This window comes from Anopheles stephensi, chromosome 3, assembly GCF_013141755.1.
Source record: "Anopheles stephensi strain Indian chromosome 3, UCI_ANSTEP_V1.0, whole genome shotgun sequence".
Taxonomy (NCBI): Eukaryota; Metazoa; Arthropoda; class Insecta; order Diptera; family Culicidae; genus Anopheles; species Anopheles stephensi.
In genome coordinates this window covers 62845214-62871078 of record NC_050203.1, presented here as the reverse complement: position 1 = coordinate 62871078, position 25865 = coordinate 62845214, and the positions used below count along the sequence as shown (strand labels likewise).

The following is a 25865-nucleotide window of genomic DNA, read 5'->3' as shown; positions in this document are numbered from 1 at the left end:
GAGAGCATGTCATTAATATTATTAAGATCTGAAAATGGAGTCGCTTGTGTGGCCTCTGTCCGGGGAAAAAGGCAATCTATAGCGGTCCTTATTTTGATTTAAAGAGCCTAAGCACCGTTGAAGATCAGGAATAGAGCAGTGAACGAGTGACAGTGTTTGCTGGCGGTAGACAAGTAGCTGAGGGACTGCCGAAAGCAATTAGCAATAGGGAGGGAAAACAACAAAAAAACACAGGGAACCGAAGGTTTCTAGCAAAAAACTAACCGACAGGAAAAAGTTGATGACAACGGACGTCATCGACCCAAATCACATAATTTCACCCCTTTTAGTCGCTTGAGAATTTGTAAAAACACGTTGACCCTGGCTACGGGAAAAAGGGATTTAAGGCATTAGAAAGAAGCAGCAAGAAGAGAAAAAACACAACACCCGTAGCTTAAGAGTCTGTTATCCCGTTTTAGAGGGGTCTTTAGCGAAAGGGTTAAAAGTTGGACTTTTCTTCAAAGTTAGTGTGTTGAAATATTTTTTGCTACTACACCGTGACACCAACTTCAACGGTCGGTTTAAAGATCTTGGACTGGGCAAAACGGCTCTCCCGCTAAATGGTTCGATCATTCATCATTTGCTTTAAAAGCTCGTAATATCGCGCGAAGGGAATTGGAAAATCGTTTTGTTTTTAATATCCAATGATTCAAAACTGTTGTGTCTCGGAGGCATTCTTTTTTGTTCCTTAGTCCCAAGGGCAAAAAAGTTGCCTCGAAAGCTCTCGGTCAATTTGCACCGTCGTACCGTGCGTTGTTGTGTTACCGTTCTATATTTTAGCAGCAACAGCAGCAGTACACAAAGCGACTCGCACTTATGCACTGGATTCCCGTTTCTGGCTTAATGCCTCCCGCCACCAGGATACAGCCGCCTAACGACACTCCCTTTGTGCTGTGCTCAGCATCGTGGCTAGGGAACGACGCCCGGATCGAGAGTCTTCCACTTGGTCGGCGCAATTCTTCGGCAAAGGCAAGTCCTACGGGCCACCGCCAGCGCCCCGGAGACGGAAACGGGAATGGAACAATTGCGTGCCGGCTTCATTTATCTTTGCCTTAACCTCGCACGGTGGTGGCCCGGGCTTTGCTTCGTTTTAGCATATCTCCTCCGGGCGAAATTTGCACGAAGCATCAAGGCAGTTCAATTTGCCGTTCAACGACGACGAGCGTGGTCCCGTGCTGCGGTCGCCGAGAAGATTATACGCTTTTCGTGGCTGTGGTGTAGAGTTTGAAATAGTGACATTTCTGTATCTGCCTATTCCATATTCCGTTGTTTTCCGTGCTCGCTCACTCGCCCGTGCGTGTTTGCCGACTCTTTCGCTGTTTTTCCTTCCCCACTATAATGCCTGCCTGCTTTAGCGCTTTGCTATGCTCCATACAGGAACTTTGCGTTTTTGTTTTCCTCTTCGACGAAGCTCCGGAAGCTCCTAGTCTATTTCTGTTTATTGTTGTTTGCAAAATTCAATCTACAATCAGTGTTGATTGAGTGACATTGAGAATTTTCCGCTCTCGTTTTCCTCGCCAAAGAACGACAAAAAAACTCACAAAACAGAGATTGTTTCACGCAAATGCAAAGCGTAATTGTGTTCGCTTGTACCACTGCGCTGGTTAGTTGCTGTACGGCTCTTCGAAGGGTGTCGTACATCGAAATTGCCAGGGTTAGATGAAGTGTAAAACGGACGATGAATTTAAACCGAACTGATCTTTGATTTTCCAAACTTATTTCGCGAACACGATCAATGGTAATCTGTGTTGGTCGTAAATATTATATCCTTAAGTTGTGTACATACAATTAGCATTTTTCATTATTTTTCATTTTTCATTGTGTAGCAAACTTTTCATTATGTTTATTCAACACACTGCCAAATTGTATTAACATAATCGACGCTTATGAATTCACATACACAAAAAAGCGTTTAGCAGTGCGTGGGGGAAACCCTACGCTACGCGGAACGGTGTAAATGGTGTTAGACTTGGGTGGGTTGCGCAAGGGCTCGTGGAAAATTGGATGCAAAAATAATTTACGCGTTTACGAGCTGTGGGACTCGATCATAGAGAACAGCACGTAAAAATGACAATCAAAGGGTGGCAATCAATGAGCAAAGATACAAGGTAATGTGCTTGTTAGTAGCTGTGGGGATAGGTTTGAACCTGGTGCCAAATATAAACCATTGAGTGGGTTTATTGGCACTTACTGGCTCAAGATTGTATCTGAGGTGAAATGTAATCAGCAATGATATTCGGTCAAATAGGTACGAAGTAATCGAAGTAACGATTTGAAAAGGGGTTAACACGGAACCAATATCGTAAACGAAGAGTAGATATTGTAGTGATAATCCGGAAGGCAAATAGTGTTTGGGAGAGGTTGTTAAATATAATTTTTTTTTTACAAGTTGCTTTAGTGATTTTATGTTAAAGGTGATATGAAATTAATCAATAAAATAACTACTTAAGATTTTGAAGGGAGTTTCGTTGTCTTTTGAGCTACTGTCATAACCTCTAAATTATCGTGCGAATCAAAGGCACTCGGCTGCGCTTTTAATAGAATCAAGACCAAGGAACACCTGCCACTGTTCCGAGCATACACTCCACTGTACAAACAACAGAACCAACCCAGTTTTCGGTAGATTGTGAACTGGACGGTATGTACTACCAAAGATCTGCTACCCCTAGCACGTGCAGCCGTGTTTCTTCATTTGCGAAAATATTTTTCTTTAATTTTCCACTCTTTATCGTCGGTGTTTAGAGATGTGCGCTGCAGAACCGTCGGAACGCACCGCACCGGGGTTGCGCTCATAATGTGGCCGCTGGTGGGGCTTTTTGCTGTATTTATGTTTGACTACGACGACGCATGCATGCTTTGCAGCGCTGTGTAGGTGAAGCATTCGGGCAAACATTCCTTCCGTCGGTTGATTCCTGGTGGGGGCTTGCCACGTTTCGTAAGCAACTCGACGCAGCTCGCGCCGGTTTGAAGTTTGCCAAACGGAGCTCCGTTGCACTGGATGAAAGGATGCACGTATCCTGCGGGCGATTCAGACGGTTCGTGCGTTCCGTGAGCAGCCGGGCTTTGGTGGAAGTATTCTTCCTGCCAGTCATTCTCAGCATATTTCTGTTCTATGAAGGAAGGAGCGGTGTGCGCTCCATAGTTTTAAGCTGAATTTTATAATCACGCTGGCCAAGGATTAGTTTGCTGAAGTACTGATCGCGATACATTAATTAAATGGAGATAATAAGGTATCGGAAAGTTTCAGATACATAAAACTTGATGCTGCAGAACGAATGATCGAATCATTTCAAAGCTCCTAACAAATGCACAATCATTAAGAATCGTTAAGTTAATAGGCGTTCTTTGCATGCAGCTCAATCTCATGTTCTTTGAAGCCAAAATTGACATTTAAACGACATTCAACCCATGTTTACAATGATGATTTTAAATCATTAAGTTGATTTATCGAACCACCTTTAAAACAATTGACCGACCACCAAACTACTCAGCCATGCAAAGGCCATCCAACCCCCCCGGGAACGTTGGACCGTGTATGCAAATATTTAATCACACTAAGTGTACGATTAGGTTGTTTGAGCTTCATCTAACACCAGGCTGTTTGAAGTGAAAGCCAGTACCTGACCACCGTACAGTAACACCTATAATTTGTATATCCCGTTAAGTGTCCCACCGCTGGGGATGGTAGCCATGCACACTAATCGTCGCACGAAAATCCAGATACCATCAATGACACAGACGGCAAACCGAAACAACAAAAAAAAGAAGCAGAAATGGCACGGAACGCACACCACAATGGCCTATTATCTTGGGATCTTTGCTTTGCCACGGTCCGAGCCCGGAAGCAACTAAGAAACGTGACACACTTTCCCAAGAGTGCATAAATAACGCCTCGAATGGGTCCCGGGAGGCTCGGTCTGGAAATGATGATCGCTATCAGCTCCGGACCGCGATAACTCTGCATGTGACCACATTTGTACACCCGCTTTCCCCCGGTACGCACACATGGCAACACTCGCTAGATGGTCTCGTGGCGGATCCCCGTGGTAAATACCGTCGAACGAACGTCGGATGGTTCGTGCGAGAACTGATGAGTCTAACGGACACAGTTGCACTTGTTTGTTCGTTGGCGGTTGTGTGTGTGTGTGTGTGTGTGCTTGGTACGTGTATGTAAAACAATGAAAGAGTGTCGAAACAGGACCAGTTCACGCTGTACCTCACGTGTTCACATGTTGCATGCTAATTTTATTGATATTACCGGAAGCTTGAGCCAAGTGACTAAATTTTTACGATGTGTGTATGTCTCATGTAACATCGCGTTGAATTTCTTCCCCGGTGTAAATGCCGTAATGTGTTTCTTGCGGTTATGTTACATCGGAAGGCATTTGGTTATTTTTGCAATAATGGATGTGAAAACAGCAATGAGTATTTTTGGCTGCTTTTCGTTGCTTTGTTAAGCACATAAACGTACTCAAAAGCTGAATTGCTAAAATTATCTTCCTTATCTATTGTTAGTCATCCTGTTGCACTAAAGTGGAAACTTGTGCTAATTTTATTCAAAGGGATCACCTATTTTTATTGACGGTTCTTTTCGGTGTGCATCAATGGGATTGCATGCATTGAAAGATAAAAATAAACGTTGAATTCCATACCCATCACAGTTAATAAAAAAGGTCTCGAGTGGCAAAATAGTTTTTTCGGGCTAGTATATCAGCGCTTTGCAAACAGAAATAGTTGACTAACTGTTAGATGTTATTTATAGGTAACTGTAAATTAGCTTTATTCTGAACACACATTAAACCTCATTCATGATGAGTTACAATTGATGGCGAAAAATCATCGAAACACAAACAAACGAACAAACGACAAAAAAGGGAAAGAATAATGGCGCTCATTTCAGTCGACAGCAAAAACCGACCTGTTTTCTCATATTGCCATTATCAACACGCAGGAAGTGTTTGGATTAAAACGTGACAAAACCCTGTAGCGTATAATAAGCGATAAGCGCTCTAAAACAAATATGACCCACAAAACAAACACTGGACAATCGATGCCATCCAGGCTGTTAAACAGGGAATGTTTTAAAGAGAAATGTTTACGATCAAATAGATTACTTTAACGTTTTGTTTGCAACATCCCATTAATCTTATGGATGTATGTTGATGTCAAGCATTATGCAAGGAAGTCAACGAGAAACTCCTATGAATATTTTAAACGATCGTTACACCTGCAATATCAGTAGGTATTGAGGCAGCAAAATTAAAGCTATACAGTATAGAGCATTTGGCGATGATTTGTATACTTTAATTTTAATCATGTTTTCTTTCAAAGACCAAAAAACCTTTGAATGATTTAACTGCAAGCAAAAGCATAATATTTTCATACTTTCAAAATGTCACGTACATGTCATAGAGCATAGATAATTATGTTGACGCATTGTCTAGTACTGTTCTTTTCGCTTCAATCCTTCAATTTTAGCTTTCACACCTTTAGCTTTCCAAACCCCAAATTGAGATTATAACTAAATCTGGGAAAATATCTCATTACTTGTGCTAGCCCAGGGCTTAACAAGAAGGACAGGAACTCCTACATACGAACCACAAAAGCTCAGACCCTTGAAAGCTGCAAACACCACAACACGGAGGTCCATATTTGCATGATTGTATAATTGCATCATGGCACGATAATTAAGCACGGGGCGGATTAGAAATATTCCGACGAGAATTTTAAATCACGGCGCTTGTTATAGCAGGTCGCTTCGCATGTTGGGCCGGTGACAAATTCGGAAAACGTGCCAGACCACTTCACGTACCTGGCGGGCCACGGAAGCAGCGTTTCGTGGAATTCATTTTCTAGGCAAATTGATTTCAGAACGCAGTGAGCATGAAATGACACCTGGTGAAAGGGAAAAGGGACACTTTTCGTAGGTGACAATACGACCATACCTTTCCACGCGGCACCGGTATGCAGCGTCACGGAAGAGTGAAATGCAGCGCACTAAAAACTTGCTCCGAAGTGAGTGGATTGCGTGGCAAATGGCAGTGAATTAAACATGCAACTTAGTGCTGAATATTCGAGCACGTGCTAGCTTTGCGTTTCTCGTGGTACGAAGCTTCTTGGCCACGAAAGTCAACGAAAAGTAACATTCCTGCCGTTTTTTTCCTTTTTGTTTTGTTTGCGTGGAGTATCTCACTTGCCCAATCCTGTGATGTGGCACCCTCAGCGTGTAAATGAATCAATGAGAGTTGGGTGGGAAGTTTCTTATTGTTGAAAGTGCTCAACCTCACAACATAAGCGTAATTTGCTTTCGCTGTCTTATAGTCTGATTGTGCGGAAGGATAAATGCCTTTAGTTGGATTTGATGGAGGCGCCCGGTACTGTACTCTTTTTTACCGATTAGGGAAGAATATGGTAAATTTGGTGTATTTATTGAGACACTTGTCGTGAAAAAAAATCACATAGAAGTTTTTCACAAATTTTTTGATCTTCTTTGCAAGTTTGCAATAGAAGCAAGCTTTCCTTTTCCTATTGTTAGTCATGCTCGAAGAATGTTGCAGAACATTCCATTATATGGAGGCGCCCAGTACTTTAAATAATTTTGTTCTTCATGATAAAAATTGGGTAAAACTTCTTTTCGAAACTTTTTTTATTGAAATTTTAAATTTAAGATTGAATCTGCTAACCAGCGAAGCTTCTTCTTCTTCATCATGCTATAGTGTTTTACTATTAGTTTTACTATTAGTTGATGGAGGCGCCTAGTACTTTACACAAATGTACTACACTGTTTTTACACCAGTTTATGAATCAGCTCATTAACTTAGCATCCAGTCAGAAAAAAGTGTTCTACAGAAACAAAAAAATCTGCAAAGATTACAATTAGCCATTGAAATGCCAAGGTCTCCTTTGTTCTTGCCATGTGTTTGAACTGTAAGAAGAAACACGCACACACATCGATTTTGTATACACTGTTCACTATGCAGATCGAGTTAATTGACGCTCTAGGGTCAGGGTTGATTTACACCACATGATTTTCCACAAGAACGATCAATGTTAATTGATACACACTACCTACCTACCACCCTGTTTTCTCCATGGACGCGGACCTATGTTTTGCATAACAATATCTCAAAATATTCGCCACAATTCAAATTTTCCTGAATCATACAATATTTTCCCTTGAAGCTTTTTCAACGCGAGAGTGTGATTTTTAATCTTTCGAAAACCCATGCAATTGATTGTTGATTCTGGCTAGACTTTGACTTGTTATGGCATGTTTAGGAAAAATAAAATATTGTCCGTTGTGACCAGATTTCCAAAACTGTAAGCATTGGTGGCTCCAAAGGTTAAGTTAAGCTCATTGATTGGAACTATAGGTTCTTTGGTATTTTTAAAGCTTCTCAAAATTGCCGTTACGTTTTAGATGGTCTTATACAGCTAATTTTTTAAAGGAATTTTTGATGTATTATTCCGTGATATTATGTCATCTTCCCATTAAATAATTCAGACCAATTATCACATCCGCCCACCAATAAACCTCTTCGAACAAAAGGTGCTTTTTATGAGTTTTTATTTACTGATTTTTATAGCCACATAATGTTACGGAAAATCGACAAACACCGATGGCCCCGCTCAGCCAACTCATCCAGTAACCTGTTGGCGAAAACATATTTATTTTTACGACGCTTTCCCGTACTGCGCGCTAGCTGACAGTTCCCAAGTGAGGTTGTTTATTATTAGGAACCATCCACATGCTCCGAATACCACACCTAATCAGACAATTTGTAGCCCATCATCTTTACCACACTGCATGCCGTACCGTCGTGGCTTAGCCATCATCACTCGATACCATCCGCCACGGTGACACTCGATTAGAACGGCAAGCACATAACCTGCAGACTGGCAATGCCGGTGGGTCGTATAAGCTGCTCCAACAAGCACACAAGCACTATTAAACTCGCCCAAGGCATAGCGGTGTGGGGCTGCTCTCGCGTGATTAGCAGCTTCTCCGTCGTGATTCACACGACGCACAGATGCCGAAGGATTGGCGATGGTTTTTCTCAAGTGAAGGCCATCACCTCCGGCCTTCGAGGACGGCTCCCTGGCCTAATAAGCTATTGACAACAACACACAAGCATAAGCGGCTCGCAACGTACGGTTTACGCTTAGCTGCGTTCACACTTCGCGAACCGGAGTGCAAGCAGGAAAAATCGTAAAGCTCACGCACCGTGCGGGAAAAGTTTGTTCCTACCGGTCTAATCAGATTAGAGAATTGTTTACTTATTTATTTAGTTTTGCGACTCCAGCTTCCACGAACGCGTGTTGCTGAGGCAGCAGGCTGACGCGAGACGGTGCGGCAGCAAAAGAAGGCGGCAGTGCCTGAGTTGTTTGTGCGATTTCTCGAAGTAGCTCTTTCGGTTCATAAAGCTTCTCCGGTGCGTTCACCGCGAGCTGAAGGATAAAAGGTGGCGTAGAAAAATAGCAACGTCGACAAAGATGAGTGGGAAAGTTAGAATGATCGTTGTGCGATGTGTATGACCGCGCACCGCGTTTATTTGGTGTACCTCCGGCCACCAGGCCACAGGCCCAATGATGACTGGCGGATGATTAGGGTACCACGGTCGAACGGTGGCATCCCGAAAGCGAAAGTGAGATTAAGCTGAAAGATTAGGGGCGCCTTTGTCTGAATTGAATTAGGAGATTCGGAAATTAATTGCTAATGGATTTCCGATTGTGCTCGGTTCGGTAAGCTAGTCGGCTTTTGATGAAAACACACGGCACGAAGCGTGAAGAAAAGTTTTGTTTATTTGGCTTTGTTTGTTTATTTATTTATTTATCTATCGCTGCGGTTCTCCACCTGTTTGAGTGCGTGGGCTTGGGGCAATTGGAGGTTGTTTATGATTATATGCCAAATAAGAAGCAGTAAGAAATAAAATAGATCGTAAATGAAATGCCACAGTAGAAACCAACGATCATTCTTACCGCTGCTATTTAGTTGAGCATTTTTGTAAAATCTCCCATCCTATAAGCGATAATATTTTTAAAACAAATTTTTTACATAAAGAAGTTTACCATATAAAGCTCTTAACATAAAAAAATCCTTAGAATATTTAAACCATGAATATCCGTCCCCAATTAATTGCCTCCTTCAATATTTACCCTAGAGGAAAGGTAGTTTCTTCTCGATCCAACAGGCCGGTTTTGACTCTTCATAAAATTTCGAACTACTTCGCCTAGAGGAGGATGTAAAGTTTATTCTTTAAACACTAAACACAATATATTCAACACTCTCTCCCACCGCTAGCCTCCGTTTACCATTACCCCATTACGCCTTGGGCGCGCGTCTATCGAGCCGCGACCTCAAATACCACCACACCGTTCAACGTTGCGTCAAGGACGACAAAGTGTAAACATATTTGTGTCCCAAAAAAGCAGATCGTAAAAACCAAAAACTAACTGATGGCAAAAGCTAATTCCACCCGAACCGAATGACAGTGGGCACAGCGCGGTGAGCCATACAGTCATTACCCAGCACAGCATAATAGCTGGCGCTACAAGAAGATTCCCATGCTCTCGGGCTAGAGCCAAGTTTGGTATTAAAACCTCCGAAAGGTTGGCCACAGAGGGTCGAAAGATTTTGCTTCGCTAGCGTCTAGCAACGCATTCAAAATTACCATGCTAGGGGCTGGGGGAGAAAGGTGGACCTTGGCTGTCGGCTAAGTGCTGCCATGTGTTCGCGAGGTGCCGAAGAAAAGGATATTTTCGTGTAAACATGATGTTACGGCAAATAATGTTCGTCGCTCCTGCTCGCATGGCTGTGCCGCTCGATTGGCACGAACGTTCACGGCCGTGTCTTGCCACTGCGGGCAGGCTAATTTCACAAGCTTGTCGGTCTAATGGTAGTATTTTGTGACAATCCACACCGAACCGGAACTGTGCTTTAGCGACGGTGGTAGCTTTACAATCGGTAGCTTTGTAACCTTCTGCCGGATACGACACTCTCAAAACTTGGAATGTATCATGTAACATATGGGTGATACGAGCTAACGCTGCTGCCAACTGTTTGACCATGACAGGGCGTTATGTTTAATTATTTCATTGTAAAGGATCATCGTAGAACCACACCATTTGTAGACGACGCTGGAATACATTAGGCATTAGAGTGGAAGTCAACACGCGTGCAATGAGTTGGTGCGAGTTTTTCATGTTAATGGTGTTTTTGAAAATAAATTATTTCGATATCTTTGGTTATACTTTTACATTTACTGGTTTATAAATGACATTGAATCATTTTAATTTTTTGACATGTCATTTAAAACTGATATTTTAAAGAAGCAAAGAATAAATAACACATATTCGCAAATTTATATTGACTTAAGTACACAGTTTCGCAACAAGTATTCACACATGGATTTGAAGGGTTGGAATGGGTTTTAGTTTTATTATTATCATCCTCAATATAGGCCAAACGACTTTTTATTTAAGGTTATGCCTGCCATTTCCGGTTTACATGACATGACTTGACCACATAGTTGGGTAGTCAGTCCTCATTGCGGAAGAAAGGCCCGGATGAGATTTGAACCCCAGACATGCTGTATGAAGACCGGCGTCGTTGTCGCTTCATCACCGGGCCGCAGCACCCATGATGTGGAATGCATAATCATAAAACAAGTACCGAAAATATCCGAAGATATCCGTTACGGATATTGAGTGGCCCATTTGTTTTGTTCATCACTGTAGCATAATCGTTACAAGACATTCTTACCTTGCAGATGTTAATCTTGTTCATTGTATCATACTATCGTAACCCTACAAAAAAGATAAATTATACCCTCCCCTAGGCAATATGAATTCTTAAAAAGGAAAATAGATTAAAAAGCACGAAAGAAATTGATACCAAGTCACGCTAATGAATCTGTTGCGCTGCATCAAACACAAAGATGACACGATTCCAATTCTACCATCTTCTCCCAGTGAAGTATTAATCACCGATTACGAGCTACGCGGGAACAAGGGCGTCTAACGCTGGCGCTTGAAAACCCTTGTCGAACATGAACAGCAATCGTTAAAAGCGAATACGAAACGCGATTGCACAAATACACACGCTCCCGCCAGATAGGGAAATCCATAAATCTTGGGCTTGCGACCCGTCGTGCGTTGAGCAGATAACGATAGCACGCTGCACTTAAAACTCTTCCCTCAGCCTGGGCACGGGTGTTTGTTCGATTTGCTGTAACAAATCGGGCATTAGTACCAATTAAATGAATGGGATCTTTTCAAACCAACGCACCCGCCGCACGCAAATCGAACCGTTCGCAAATCGAACCAAAAGCCACCGGAGAGCTTATTTGTGTGTGTGCACAATCAAAACGATCCATTCATCAGGTGGATCAGACACGAGCGGAACGGCATGCTTATCGGGCCCCACCAGGCAGGGGGTGGAATTTAATTATTCATCATTTTTATTGCACTTTGAAAAGTACATTAAAATGGATCGATTTATTCCCCTGGCTACATGGACGGGGCAGATTTGCTGCTCATCTGTGAGAAACCAATGGGACCCAGTTCTCGTCCATGATCCGTGATTTCGAGAGTGCGTCCGTTACTTGCGTGGTAGCTTGGTAGATCTCCGGGTAGTAGTCCGCCGGCGACCCAGCGAATGAGACAGACGAAAACAACCGAACAAAAAAAAAAAGCAAAAAAACAGGAATCCTCGGAATGCTATCACGACCCAACGCGAAAGTTTCCGTACCGAACCGAACCCGAAAAAGTGCCGCCGGCTGACAAGCAAGCTCCGCTGATCCCGGTTAAAGAAATTTCCGGGCCATGGGCAAGGGGCGATATTTTGTTTCCCTCCCGTGTGTCCGCAGGGTTTTTGAATTTCCATCAAGGTTGAGAACTTTATGAAAAGGGAATTTCTGCCAGGTTTCCTTTCACGCAATCTGCCCTAACAGTTTCGGTGCCTTAAATTTTTTTTGTCTTTGTTTTACGTCAGTTGTGTTTCAGCTGACTACTTTAAACTTTCCTCCTCGCGTAAATGTAGTGTCGGTGAGGTAAAACACAGAGAGTGAAGAAAAAAAAGAACGACAAACTGCACGTAGAAAAACCGCAAACATCCACCAAACACTTCTTTCGAGTCATACACGGCACCTCCCCTTAGAGTGCACTTGGGCCGTCCTGTGCCAAATTTGGCTGTCCCTTTTGCTGGAAGCGGTACTTTTCTTGGGGTCTTATCTTACCGGTTAAGAATCCCGTAAGAATTCGTCTCACCGGAGCCGCGAGTGTGCTGAAACTTTTCACCGGCATTTTTTGTTTTTTTTTTTGCTGTAGCTGCTCGTTGACTCAGTGCCGCTAGAAAGTGCTGTAAAAATGGTAAAGTCAAGCCAACGGAATGAGGTACAATTTTGAGTTGAGATGAAGGAAAAAAAAAGTTTAATTGAAGATAAAGTAACTTCGCCCAGTCCCTTCGGTCGGTCCGCCCAACGCACCCCACCTGCGGCGTTGATCCCAGTGAACCAGCTGAATACATTAATTCATTACGAAGTTTCACCGGAGGATTAAACGAAAATAGGATCTTGCAGTCCGCGGCGACGTCTTTCCGCTAAACATGAAACTCGTTTCGCCGACCTAATGGTGTTTTGTGATTTCGGTCGTTTCGAGGCAGCATGTAAAGCTGTTGTTACATGTCGTTAGCAAACTATACGCGTTCGGCGTGTGACACTATCGCAGCCATTGTAAGCAGACGGGGATCCGTAATGCAGCCATTTGTAATGAAAGTACAAATTCACATGTTTCGGTACTGTCGAGTCGAAAAGTGTGGCGGGTTCGTTGGTTGGTGAAGCATTCATGAGATGGTTGTTTTGATAAGCTTCCAGATCTTATTTAAAGTTTTTGTTAAAAATTTCAAAACACACTTCAAAAACACCATATTTAAATAAAGTTTTTTTTTAACCTGTCAAGCAAATTTCTTTTCAAGTCCTTGTTTATTAAAGAACCATTAGTTTATTTCTTCCGTTAACTTCCCTTGCCAGTATAGTAACCGCAAGCTCACATTTGAATACATTCGATTTAAATAAAGAAACATGCCTCTTTAACCTGTCCATAGGGCATCCGGATTCTTCAGAGCCCTCCTTTGAGTGTTTTCGCCCCCACTTGCCCCAATGCAATGCAATCGGATTAAAATCTGTTGATTCACTAGCCGGGCGCAAGATCGGCCAGCTGTTCCCGAGGCTATTTTGCGAGCGGTATCTGCATCACACGCTCGAGATCTTTTCCTCCCCCTTTCACATTCAACTGGAAAAACATCGGGTGCCAAAATGTCAGCACTGCCCGGTTCGTACCCTGTTTTGAACCTGCTTCGAGTGAGTGAGGCAGCTTAGTTTCACTTTTCGGCGTTGACTTTGCTAAACTTGCTCTCGCAAAATTCAAATGATATCCTGTTTGTGTCCTGTCAGCTTGAGATAAAAGAGATGAATAGCTTCTCGGTTTGTCGGTTTTTGTGGTTTCGCTCAAATCTCTCCACTCTCGGAAGGATGGCTGGCCTCCTTTGCCTGGTGGCTGCAAGAAAAGATGCATTCTGCGCTCCACAAGCACCGACAAACACCGAGCAGCTGGTCCCTGCTGCTGGATGAATAGTTTGCTGTTGGTGCAGTTGCCATTTTGATTGTCGGATTTTTGCCATCGGATTTTATTTGTTCAAAATGCTTCAACATTGTGCGACAAACGACAACGGAGGAATTTGGCCCGACTGACATGCTTATGCTTCAGCTGCTACCGAAAGGATATGCCCAACCGGTGGTTGTGCTGTATCCGTTTGCGTTTTCAAGATGTAGCGGTGCACTCGGAAGCGACAGCTCAGACCAGTCAAGTGGAATTTTATCAAATAGGATAGAAATAGTCACTTGCCTACGCTGACACACCAGTGTCGCAATGCATACAAATGTAACAATTGCTTTGTTGAAAGGATAAAGCTGCGAGCACCGTGTTGGCAGGACAAATCTTATTCATTAGTTAAGTCCAGTGAAGTAAAACAGCTATTAAGCGATGAGCTTCTGTCAACGGGGTAATCGCGAAATGCAATTAATTGCTATTCTAACAACAGCTGTGCAAGGAAATTGTGATTGTTTATTTAACTTTTAAAATAAGCTCTAAACGAATCATCTGCATGCTCGCGTTTACCATCAAATTTAACTTAACAGGATTCAATCTTTTAACACCGTCGCAATACTTAATCCAATCTGTCGTTTTTTCCAAACTCATTCACAGTTTGGATGTCATTTGGTCCACTCACAACGATCCAATAATCAAATGTCTATCACTGGAACCATTTTGTTCCCAGAAATCATTTGCCAGCTAAGCTGAAATGATTATCCAATTTCATTCCGGCCGTGAAGGAGAACCTGCCAACCGATATTAAATAGACTTCTAGCAAAAACGCGTGAACGCACTCCGAACCATTAAATTAAATGAAATACAGAAAAATACCATTCGCCAGGAAGAAAAAAAAAGGAATATAGAGCGAGCAAATGTATTTACGTACCTGTCACAGATGAAAGATTGTCAATGACTATGTTCTTCGTGCGCAAGGTACCATCTACTTCAACATTCCATTTCCACCAGACCATGGCCTTCCGAGAACCGTTCGCAGCATCGTTAGAACAAAATGACACGCAGCATCGTGTCGCCCGGACTGTACGACAGAAGACGCACCGGGCGAAGTGTTGAGTTGGTTGGTGAAAATTAAATTTTCGCTTCAGAATTCTTCCCTCCCGATCGATAGACGACCGTTCGGAACAGATTCTTCATCCACCATCTGTTTAATGGTGAGACCCTGCCTTAAAAACGGAACCCCGTTTCGATCTGTCCCTTAAAGGATTATGAAAAATTAAATCTTCCAAAGAATGAGCTATTCCCTGTGCCGTCGGTGTGACTGCCGATAAGCCGTACCGTTTCTCTTGGGGCTCGTTAAGTTGGACATCGGTGATGTTGTGCCAGGGGGAAGAAAACGGTGGGTCATCTTTCGTTGCGAACGGACCATCTTCGGTCGGTTAGACCTTTGGGTTTGCGGGAGATACGGCAGACGTGATAATGGGAAAATCGGTTACTTCCTTCGGTGTTGTGAGCAGCTTCTTTTGTACCAAAAGCCACTGCGAATGGGAAAAAGGTAGATTCAAATCATTGTGGCAAGCTGAGCAAGCGACAAGATTCCACAGCAATCTTGGCCTGACAATGGACAGGCTGATGATGATAGTGATGATTGCCTCGGGAGTTGTGGAGTTGCGCTTAGGAAAGAGCAGCAAAAACTATTGTGCTACAGGAAGAAAGGCCAGCGTGGATACTGGGTTGAAGTTACCTGACTGCGAAGTGAAATGTTGGGCAAGATGACGCAGAAAACCTTGAACCGTGTGCTGAGAATAGATTTGGCAGTGAAGACAGACGTTGATTGTAGTGTGTGACAGTTGGTTTCGAGTCCAAGGCAATGAAATCACTTTATTTAGAGCAATCCCGTTGACTTTCATGGAGCATAAAAGTATTCTTCAGATCATGTGTTAAAGTAGAAATAAAATTTCCAACGAAGACTTGAGGAGTTCTCCGTAGACAAGCCGCTAGTTCGGCTTCAAGTTATTACATGCTGTGAGAAAACAACACAGCCGAAAGCTAAACAGTTTTCGCACTCTCTTTCTCTCCCCAACATCTGTAATTTAACAAAGGCCGTAATATCATCCGCTCGATGACCACAAATCATGCATCGTTTCCGCCAAGTCACTGTTCCTCCAGTGCTTACTGTTAGCAAAAGTTTTGTTTTCCCACCTATGTTTCGATTAATTTCATTCATCCCCCATCCTGTTCGAGCATCGTACAATACATCGCATTTACGTGCCACAACTCCACCTCGGGCTAATCATTTTCTTTTGATTTCGTCACAGAATTTCTGCACGGGACGATAAAACACATCGACATGTCACGCACCTTCATCCACAACGTAGACGACGAAACGTTTCAAGGGTTGCGGCTGGAGTCGCTCAAGCTGGTAGACAACAAAATACAGGATATTTCCGAAAAGAGCTTCAAGTAAGTATATACGCAAAATCTGAACCATGATTACCGGTGCTCAAGGTGCGAGAACCAGCTCCCCTCAAACGACGCGAGAACTTTGTCGTGCTTGCGTTAGAACATTCCTCCAGACCCAAAGTACTACTTGATGGCTGCTTCCGCTTCCGCTGTTTGTCCGCAGCACTGAAAAGGAAAGGCAAAGAAAATGAGACAGGAAATGTGGAATGAAATATTGAAAAACTAAAACGATTGTGGATAAAACGTTAGCCGACCATTCGTCATCCCGCATCGTCCGGGTGATAATTGAAAGGCAGAAGTGCGACAACATCCAAGCGATTTTGTCGTTTTTCCGCAGTGCTTTGCCGCTGCTGCAATGCCATTTCTCGCCTGTGCCGGGCGCCATTATCGCAGTGAGCATACCTGTCCGTACGGGGTGCCAGCAGTGGAATGTTTGTAATGAGTGTGCCCCACACACACACACAGGTGGTCGCCTGCCGCTTCCAGTCAAGCGACCGTTGGTGGCGCTCGAGTGTGGGAAAATTAGAAATGAAGCACATAGAAGCGGCCCTCCACCGACCGACCAGGACAGCTATGATTGATGATGGTACCGGTACCGAAGCACGCCACTGGTCATCACGTTCGCCAAACCAAGGTACACACCGTATCAAGGACCGTACCACCAGCCGGGACCTTGCCGCCAGCCTTGCCCAACGTATTAGCGCACAAAGAGGGCGCACCAATTTTTAACGCTTGCTTGAGAGTGGGGCAAACGGCACAGCATTTCCATCGCATACACCCAAGACGAGCGAGAACACGATTATGAGCTGCTGTGTATGTAATGGGAAGAGATGGATACGGTGTTTTTCACTGCAGAAATTCTAGGAGCACAACATAAAAAGCACACCTTTTTTGTGGCAAGGAATCGATTACGGGACGCGGTCGTAGAAGGGAACCGGCACACACACACACATAAAAGCAACAACAAAAAATGAATGAACAGCAGCCACTGGCAAGAACCGCAAATCTTCATACACAAATAGACACACATTCCTACCGTCACGCAAACACGTACACACAAACACAGTCGAAGAAAGAAAGTTCTCGCACAGGAAAGCAAAATTTCAATCGTTAGTTTATAATGATTTTCCTTCATCGCCGTCGCCCAAGGGCGAAAGCTTTGATTTGAAGGAAAGGGCGCCGGGCTCAAGCGGAGGAAAGGAAAGCGGCAGCAGGCGGGAGTAACACCCAACCCCCGGCAAATTGAACTCGTTGCCCAGGTGTATCAGGGTAGCAGGGACGGAACGGAGGTTCGTTGACGGTTCATGATGAGTTATGAATAGGATGTAAAATTTAAATTAAGCTTCGACGGTATTTTGTAACACCCAGGACGAATCACGATGAAACGACGAAATGTGCTTTATTTGCTTGAAGATGATTTATAACGCGCTTCTTACCGCTAGCAGGAACTCGGGGGTGCTTTTGCAACCACGGACAGGGTGTATATTATTTCGTGTTTGACTCTCGCATTTCGCAATGAGCCATCAATTAGCGGGATGATAAATTAAAGGTGAAATAATTTTGACGCGGCTTGCTGGAAATACGAAAAATCGTGTCTGTGTGTGTGTGTTTTGGGGACGGCAAACGTCCGACGGAAGGTCCGGATAGAAATATTGTGTAACGGATGAGGAAGCATTTTAATGGCATCACTCCGTAGAATATGGTTAATGAATTATAAAAATAATTCTTGGGTAGTTATTTTTATACGAAACTCTGAGCCATGATCGAAGCATAAACGATAATTGAGTACAGATGATGGTAAAGTAGTTAGAGAAGTGGAATTCTAGCATGATGTTGGTCATCGAAGGGGTCGAAGATTTTGAGTGAACTTAAGTGAATTAAGGAAGATCGAGTGGAAAATTTTTGATCGCCTTATCTCTTCTGGTAAAAAATATTAAATGTTACGTGTAGTTGTCATACAGGTTATTTCGTCTATGCAGTGATCTCGTCTTCCTCCTCGTCTTCCACTTCCAAGAGACCTCCTAAAAGCTACGTCGTCCAACCCTTGAATACCCCAAGATCCAAGGAACGTAATTTATCAAGCGACATCATAGTCTAAGACCCTTTCAATGGACCTTATAGTCTAGAAGTGCTCGCTATCCAAACCATTACTCCCAAGATGCTTTGTGGTTGTAGAATTCCTGTCCTTGCAGCCAAATATTTTTTCATGTCAAAACTATCAAAACATATCGCAATTGGCGAGGCCTAGACATCCGAATTAAATCTACAAAAGATATTTGCTGTAAAAAAATCAACATCCCAGAGATCTTGTCGTCGAAAAGGACCTTATCTAGCGATCCACTGACTTTGTCTAACAAGAAACCTTTCGGTAAGGCCTTAAGGTTACCTTAAGATAAGTAAGGGAAGGCTCATAATCAGACTTTCCACCATTCCTGAAGTCTTAATCCACCATTGATTATGAAGCACATTTTAAAGCCCATGTGCGCAGGTAGTGCGTTTTGTTTTAGTAGCATCCTTGCCACTGCTTCAAAACCTCCATTAGCTTCTAATGGCAGTTCAGCCAAACCCATTTGAAAACTATTAAAGCCCGTTCAATGGCCGTCAAGATGCGCTAGAACTTGTGCGACGAGTTGCCGCATAAACATAAGCTTCAAGCTACGCTATATCACGATTTATTTGCCATGCACAATCCTCGAACCTTGCCATGCACGCTCCTTGAGCAAAGTTGTGAAAAGTTTTATGTCATAAGAGATTAGCAATATTTTGTGTTGAATGGCCCCCGTTCCCGCACAACCATGCAAACGTGCGACGGTTGCATCACCAGAAAGTGTCACTCGTACGCTACTAGCCGGCACTGAGCGATAAGATGGAGTGAAGTAGGAAATACAAAAAAAAACACATCTACAAACACCTACTCACTCACATCTGCTCACATGCTCGGTCGGTACATAGTATGGCAGCGAAGCACAGCCCCATCAGAGCTATAAACGGTTGGAATGTTTGCGGAGGAAAATTGGACTGAAGTTCTGTTGTACAACTGCGCACACAAGTAATTCTCCAGATAGTTTCCCGTTGATCCTTGGCACCGGCGTAACGGGTGCATTCTTCCTGCATGCGATCGTCACCGTTTTGGGGCTGTTAGACAATGTCTTAGCGTTGGTGTTTAACAGAAGTTTTGTGAGCTGTGGTGAGCGATGCTGAACCTTGCAAAATGCATCTTTAGCACTTCCTGCATTAAGTTTTATGATTTAAAAGCTAAACACTAGCAGCTCGAGAGGGATACATAGCACCGGTGAGGATCGTACATGATAAAACCGTACTTGATTTGAATTATGCTTTGCCATATGTTAAGCAAACTATTAAACACCTATAAAATATGTATAATTTTGCACTTCCTGCTGTGCTGCTTTCGTGGTACGAGCTTCAGCGCTATTTGAAATTTGGAAAAAAAAATACAAACCCGTTTGTAATCCTGGCACAATCATTTTGAAAGCTTAATCTATTGTATTAATGCTAGGTGCAAACGGAAGCGCAGGGAAAAGGAGGAGCAAAAACAGTCATTTCTTCAATGCCAGCGGAGTTCCTGCTGCTGTGCTAATTTCAACTACTTGACGTGATTATTTTTGACGCAGCAGTCACTAACTTTGTCAAACTGTCACGGAAATGTACATGACTTACATGCACTGCTAATGCACTCAATCCATTTGTGCATTTCGCTCCGCTGTGTGGGGCTTGCATATTCTTAATGCACTCTGCTCCCGGAAAAGGTTTTGGCGTCCGCAGAAAGATCTCCGCTCCCGCTGCAACCGAGTGCTGGGTCCCGAGACCCATACTTTGTAGCGCTCGCCGTACCCACCACGGCATGCAAAACTGCTCCAGTACGATACGGGCACGGCGAGTTACGGTACGCCGCGAACATCATACACCAGAAACACAAACACTTCCGGCCTTCGTCAACGGTGCGCTACTTCCGTTTTTCGCTGCAAGCTGCATGCCCACACATTATTGCCTGAGTGGCGAACCGCACGTTGCTTCGGGGGGCTCGTTGTTTGGCGAGCGAGCGAGAGAGAGAGAGAGAGAGAGAGAGAGAGAGAGAGAGCTTGTTTCACCACCGCTTTTGCAAAAGGGGTTCCGGAAAAATCAAAGTAAATGCATCGTAAACCATAAATGAACTGCTCGCACCAGCGAAAATACTTGGCACACATGCACACGGCGAGTGAACTTCCAGCGCAATGGGACGATTGTAAGGAGGTTTTCAATGGAAATAAAAGAAATTTTCAATCTCTGCCAGACACACACACAAAGACGCTCGAAATGACGGAACGTGTACTTCTGGTGGCATTTTGACTCGAATAGCTTAACCGTTTGAAGAGGCAAGCTTCGAAAACTTACGATTCAATAACACGTAATGATTTTGCACATTCTTGTGAAGAAATTTTTTTTATTGAAAAATACATGTGTGAGGGAGGAAAAGCTAACTTACGTAGAAAAGAACGTAAAACGTAGAAATCTCGAATCTCTTTTTCCTTTTTGATTTTTAACCTTTTTCATCTTTTGATAAAAATGCAATATAATTTTTCAAAGTTTTATAAATGATTTTTAAATCGTAAAACAAACATTGTAATCACTCAATAAATCACGCCAAAACTTCAAAACTAGATCCCCAATTCTTGTCACAAAAAGCCCCTCCCGGGCAAGCGGCAAAACAATGATGCTGCATTAGAAGCAAATGTTTGTTCGAATTGGCACACAGCAGAAAGCTACTTAAGACGCGCGCACATACAAGGCCGCCCTGGTAACGGTCGGTGCAAAAGGTACGGAAAAATGGATTTTCGTTGTCGATTGCTGGCAGGGACCTAGATGCATTTGCCCTGGGGAAAACAAAACGCTCCAAACGCTTCGACTGCGCTCCACATTTCTATTTCGTTTGGCATTAAAACGAATCACGTCGGGTGATCAAGAACACAGAACATGTAAACCTACCGGAGCGGCACGCGAGGCTAGTAGCAAATCCGGGACACAAAAGCGCCACCCAATGGAGAATGTTCCCGGAGGGTTTGCTCACAAAAAAAAAGGGAGGACCACGACAAGAAGGAAAACTCGCTCTCTCTCGTATAAATCTTATCTCCGCGAGGCAATCGAAGTTTCTTTTCAATTGTAAAGCAATAAAGATGTACAATCTCTGATTTTTGCTGCAGTCTGTCGCTTGGTCGAATCGAATTCGAAGCTATCCGGCTCCCCGTGCTGGCGAATGTCGTACGGCCGGCCAAACGGGAGCTTGACGCGCGGGGAGATGATGAACTTTTTCCGTTGTTATGGGCCGGTTGTTTTACAGGGCGTTTTATTTTCTGCCTTACGGAAAATGTACGGAATCCAATGCAAAGGCCCTAGAACAGTGTTCCAATTGAAATACAGGCGAGGAGGAAGCAAACAAAAAAAAAAACACACACACACAAATTTTTCCTACACACCCGGGTGCACCCGGAGTTGCAGAAAAGAATGCATTTTTCCTGCTCCTGCAGCTCCCTTTTCCACTTCTTCTCATATTTTTCATCTGCTCATGCGAATGGTCTGACGCAGTTAGCTTCACTCAAGTGAATCGAAACAAAATTGTACCAGAACGCTGCGGTAGGGATCGGAAATGGAGAGCAGGAAAGGCGTCACAGTGCTGCAGGAAACGAAGAAAAGGGCAGGCAGCATACCTCCCACGGAACACAAATAACGGAAAAAGTAAATCAAGGAACACTCGACACACAGCCACACACTGGGTGAAAACGCGGCGCGAGAGGAGATGGTTAGAAGGTAAAGTCGAACGAACACAAAAAAACACACACACTCACACTACCAAGCACATCCTAGTGGTCAAAAAGTTCCTGATAGCATTTCCAAAGTGCAAGGCCTTTGTGTGACGAAGTTGTTGATGTTGTCGGAGAGTATGCTCCAGCCGAACACCATGCATGCCCCTTTTGCAACGAACTTTTCGATGACCTCCTGCTTGATGCCCGGAGTTTGTGAGGGCAGGAGGCATGTTTTAAAGGTTTAAAGGTCTAATGCCGCACTCGGCCCAAACCGACCATCAACGTCGTGCCCCTGCGCTTACGACTGTCGTACAAGAGCAATCGTAATAGAGTTTCGACTTAAACTTCCCACAAATGATACGGTCAATAGTTTTCATGGTTGAAGGAGATTGAATAAGATTTGTAATATTCTATCAAGTACATGCAAGCTGCAAAAGGGGGGCATGGGGAGCGCTTCGACGTGCGGGAACGGAAACTGATGTATGCTTCTGTTCAGGTAAGGGTGAGCAGGCAATTCAACTGTAGCACTCAGTGATTAGTAATGCACTGTTTGCCCTGAAGTGAGCAGACACTTGGGAGATTAAATTCTGTGCGGAATAAACCAGACCTTATTTGCAGTTGGAGTATGCACTGCTTTTATTTAACTTTCATTACAGAACATTCAATTACTGGCGTGAGGTGCAGGTGCAGAGTTCAAAGGTAGAATAATGATGCAAATGCTTTTGCTTGAGAGTTATGTTATGAGTTATGTTCGAATTAAAGTTTACAAGTTTTTCCAAAGTAAACTTGAGGGAAAGAAACTCGTGGGTATTTGAGTGGTTTTTTTTTCTTTTGCTAAGTTGATTGTAGTTTTAATGTGCATGTGAAGAGGTATTCCAGTAGAGGCGGTTATCATCACACGACAAGAAAGGGTACATAATCTTGTCTGGACCGTCGCTCTTAAGAAAGGACCTTCAACCAGGTTGTGTGATTGTCTACTTGCCTTCTAGGCCATTTTATGGCTGAGACTGCACTTAAAGTAAAAGAAGAATGTAAATCTTTATTTTTCATATAAACATTAGTTTGTTGTGCTTAAAATATTATGTTAATAAAACCCAGTGCCGGCCAAACGAAACAAAATACAATTTTTGGTAGTGGACTTCAATCAGGTTCATATTCAATACAAGTATTTTCTCCCCCTATGGCAAAATATTGTTTTATACTTTAAACGGTTTCCTCTGTTCCGGTCTTTGTTCCCCTGATTTGTCTCAAAGACTCAAAGACTTCTTCAAAGTCTAGTCTTGATTTCCCGATAGACGACCAAATTTCGGTCTATTTCAATTTGACGGTCGTCGATTGTCAATTTACAACCGCTTTTGACTCGTTTATGCTTCGGTTTTTTTTTCTCTTGTTGGTGAAAAACCCGGCATAAAGCAGCACACTTCCAAAGCACCACCGTCACCACACAAAAGTCCTCAAATTTGCCATTCGGAGAACAGAAAAACCGTTCCATCACGACGTTTAAGGTATGCGAAACTAGGACCAAAGCGAAAGCGCCCACAGAAATCCGTTCACGCTCTAGGGATAAAGTGGGATTTTGGTGTGTATGTGTATGTGTGTCGAGTGTGCTTGTTCCTACGACTACCAGAAACCTTCTCGATAGATGGATAGACGAACAAATCGTTCGGCTGGTCGGCCTTCATTCTGACTGTTTTGTACATCGTTCGGCCGACGGAAAAGTCGCAAGCTCGACACACCGCCACGTCTTAAACTACCGTCTGATGGGTTTTGTCGCTGGACAAGGTAAGGAAACAAGGTGCGGGAAACCATAATATCAAACATAGTTGATCTTCCACCGGGTCCACCCTGCTACCTCCGGGCGGCGAGGGAAGATACTACGGCGAGCTGGCCAATTTGGTACATCGGCCAGCTTTCCGGGCCAGGATATCAAATAAAGGAGATTTAAAATACAATTTAAATTTGCATAAAAACCATGAATAGATATGATGGCATATATTATGCGATGCTTTCTTTCTTCTCCATACGGCGATTCCAGTTTGCGCCGAAGAAGTAGTGGAAGCATCGTGTACTGCACGGCAACACATCCCAAGAACGTGGAACCCTAGAACCATGGAATATGACACAATTCTGAGCCGCTTTGCGGTATGCGCCGTTCGTTCGAAATTCCCCACCGACAACCCCTTACTCGCATGCATAGATACTTTTCAAGCGGAAAATATTCCGCTTCCGAAAAGGGCACATCGATGGGGTACTTGCAGTTTTCCGCCAGCTTTCACGACGATTCCGGACGTCGGCTTGACCGACGACTCTGCCTCCCTGCTCTTGCTCTTGATTTTGCATCATGCATCATACCGAGACCCATTACCGGGAGAGTTACGAAACGGGTAACAAAACATTTCTTCTTTTTTGTTTGGCTGTCTCCGTCACAATGATCCTCCAACGACCCAGAACATACTGACAGGATGCTCCTTACGGAAAGGGGCCACACGTCTTTAGCGCATCGCATCTGCATCGCATGCGTTCAAGCCGGGGCGACACTGGGCGAGTGACACGGGCAGCGCTGCATTTCCATTACATGAATGCAAGCCGATGAAAATTCCAACGCTAAGTGCACTATGACAAACGACAATGACAACGATGACGATGTCGCCGCCAACCCGTACCAGCGTCAGTATGACGCAGCAAACGCAGCACTGTCTCTCTCCGGAGACACCGAAGACGGGATAAAGCCAACCCATATTCCACTCGGATATTCGCACTTTGCCACCTAATGCTAGAGGGTGCATCGGTCCCGTGCACTGGGAAAAGCGGACCAAAATGTGATGGCAAAAGATCGAACGGAAATCTCGAAATAGCGTCAGCCGAAACGAAACGAACCCGAGTTCGGGGGGTTGGGGATTGTGAAGAGACCGCATGTGACGTGCTAGTGGCAATGCTAAGCTCGTACAATCGAAAATGACGCATCGTTTCGCCGTTTGGTTTCTCTGTGTGGCTCTGCGTGGATCCGAACGATTCGGCAGCTTAACGAACGTCAGTTTGATTGTCGGGTGTCACTTTGCACACAGCCAGATTGCACCGTGCGCAAAAGGAATCAGGAAGAATTAAAACTGATTTACTGGAGCGAACCGGTAGACGGTGGAAGACCGATTGTGGTAAGTTGATAAATTAGACCGGGCGTAGTGGGACGTACTGGATCGATTGATGGAAATACGTGCCCGTGTCCGACTGATGTCACCAGCGTTTTTAATGGCCGATGCCACAGACAGTAGCGATCCTAGGGATGAGTGGAAGTGAACATTTGTCTTTTGTTTTGTTTTCTGAAAGGTTTAACTATTTATATTTCAATTGCACTTAGAAGAAAATATATTTGCTTAGCAGGAAAATATTTTAACCTATCGGAAGAATGGTGTATTAGCTGTGTACATAATAATATCCAAACGTCATTATGAATTATTTATCTAAAATATAGCCAATGTTATTTTATCTATTCCCTCGGAACAAGAAAATTGCTCACATCCAAATTTCACACATACTAATTTATCGACCAAATCCCCACGTTGGCACTGCAAGCGACATGTACTGTTGAAAAATGTATCCTTCACTGTCACACCCAACCCATGGCAGCAGGGAACGGCCGACTGTTGTGTTTGTTAGTGAAATGGAAAATTTATTGCCAGATCCATTCTAATGCTGCCATCGGTTTTGTGCACCACTCCAACACATTGCCAAGCCAACAATCCTAGCCAAGATGTCGGCGCTGTCGTCCGAAGGGTTGCAAATTTTCCGACAGCGATGTAAAATATTAATAATTCACCTCAACGGTGCAGCCGGAGTGTTGGGCAGGCTGTGGTACTTAACCGTCCGTCGTACTCCGTAATCGTCGATAAAGCCTCGTCTCCGAAAAACAGGAAAATTCAATTCAGCACTGCACTGGGACGGGCCGGATGAGCGAAATGGTGT

At 43.8% G+C, this 25865-nt stretch overlaps 1 protein-coding gene across 6 annotated transcripts in view; it reads left to right on the top strand.

Moving 5' to 3' along the window:
- The window catches only part of LOC118512696 (chaoptin), an 80313-nt gene that overhangs the window by 38736 nt on the left and 15712 nt on the right, over positions 1–25865 (top strand). For all 6 annotated transcript variants that reach the window (XM_036057504.1, XM_036057506.1, XM_036057505.1 and 3 more), the window contains one exon: positions 15963–16107. In XM_036057504.1, coding sequence (XP_035913397.1) covers positions 15963–16107 — 145 coding nt within the window. The remainder of the gene's footprint in view (positions 1–15962; positions 16108–25865) is intronic.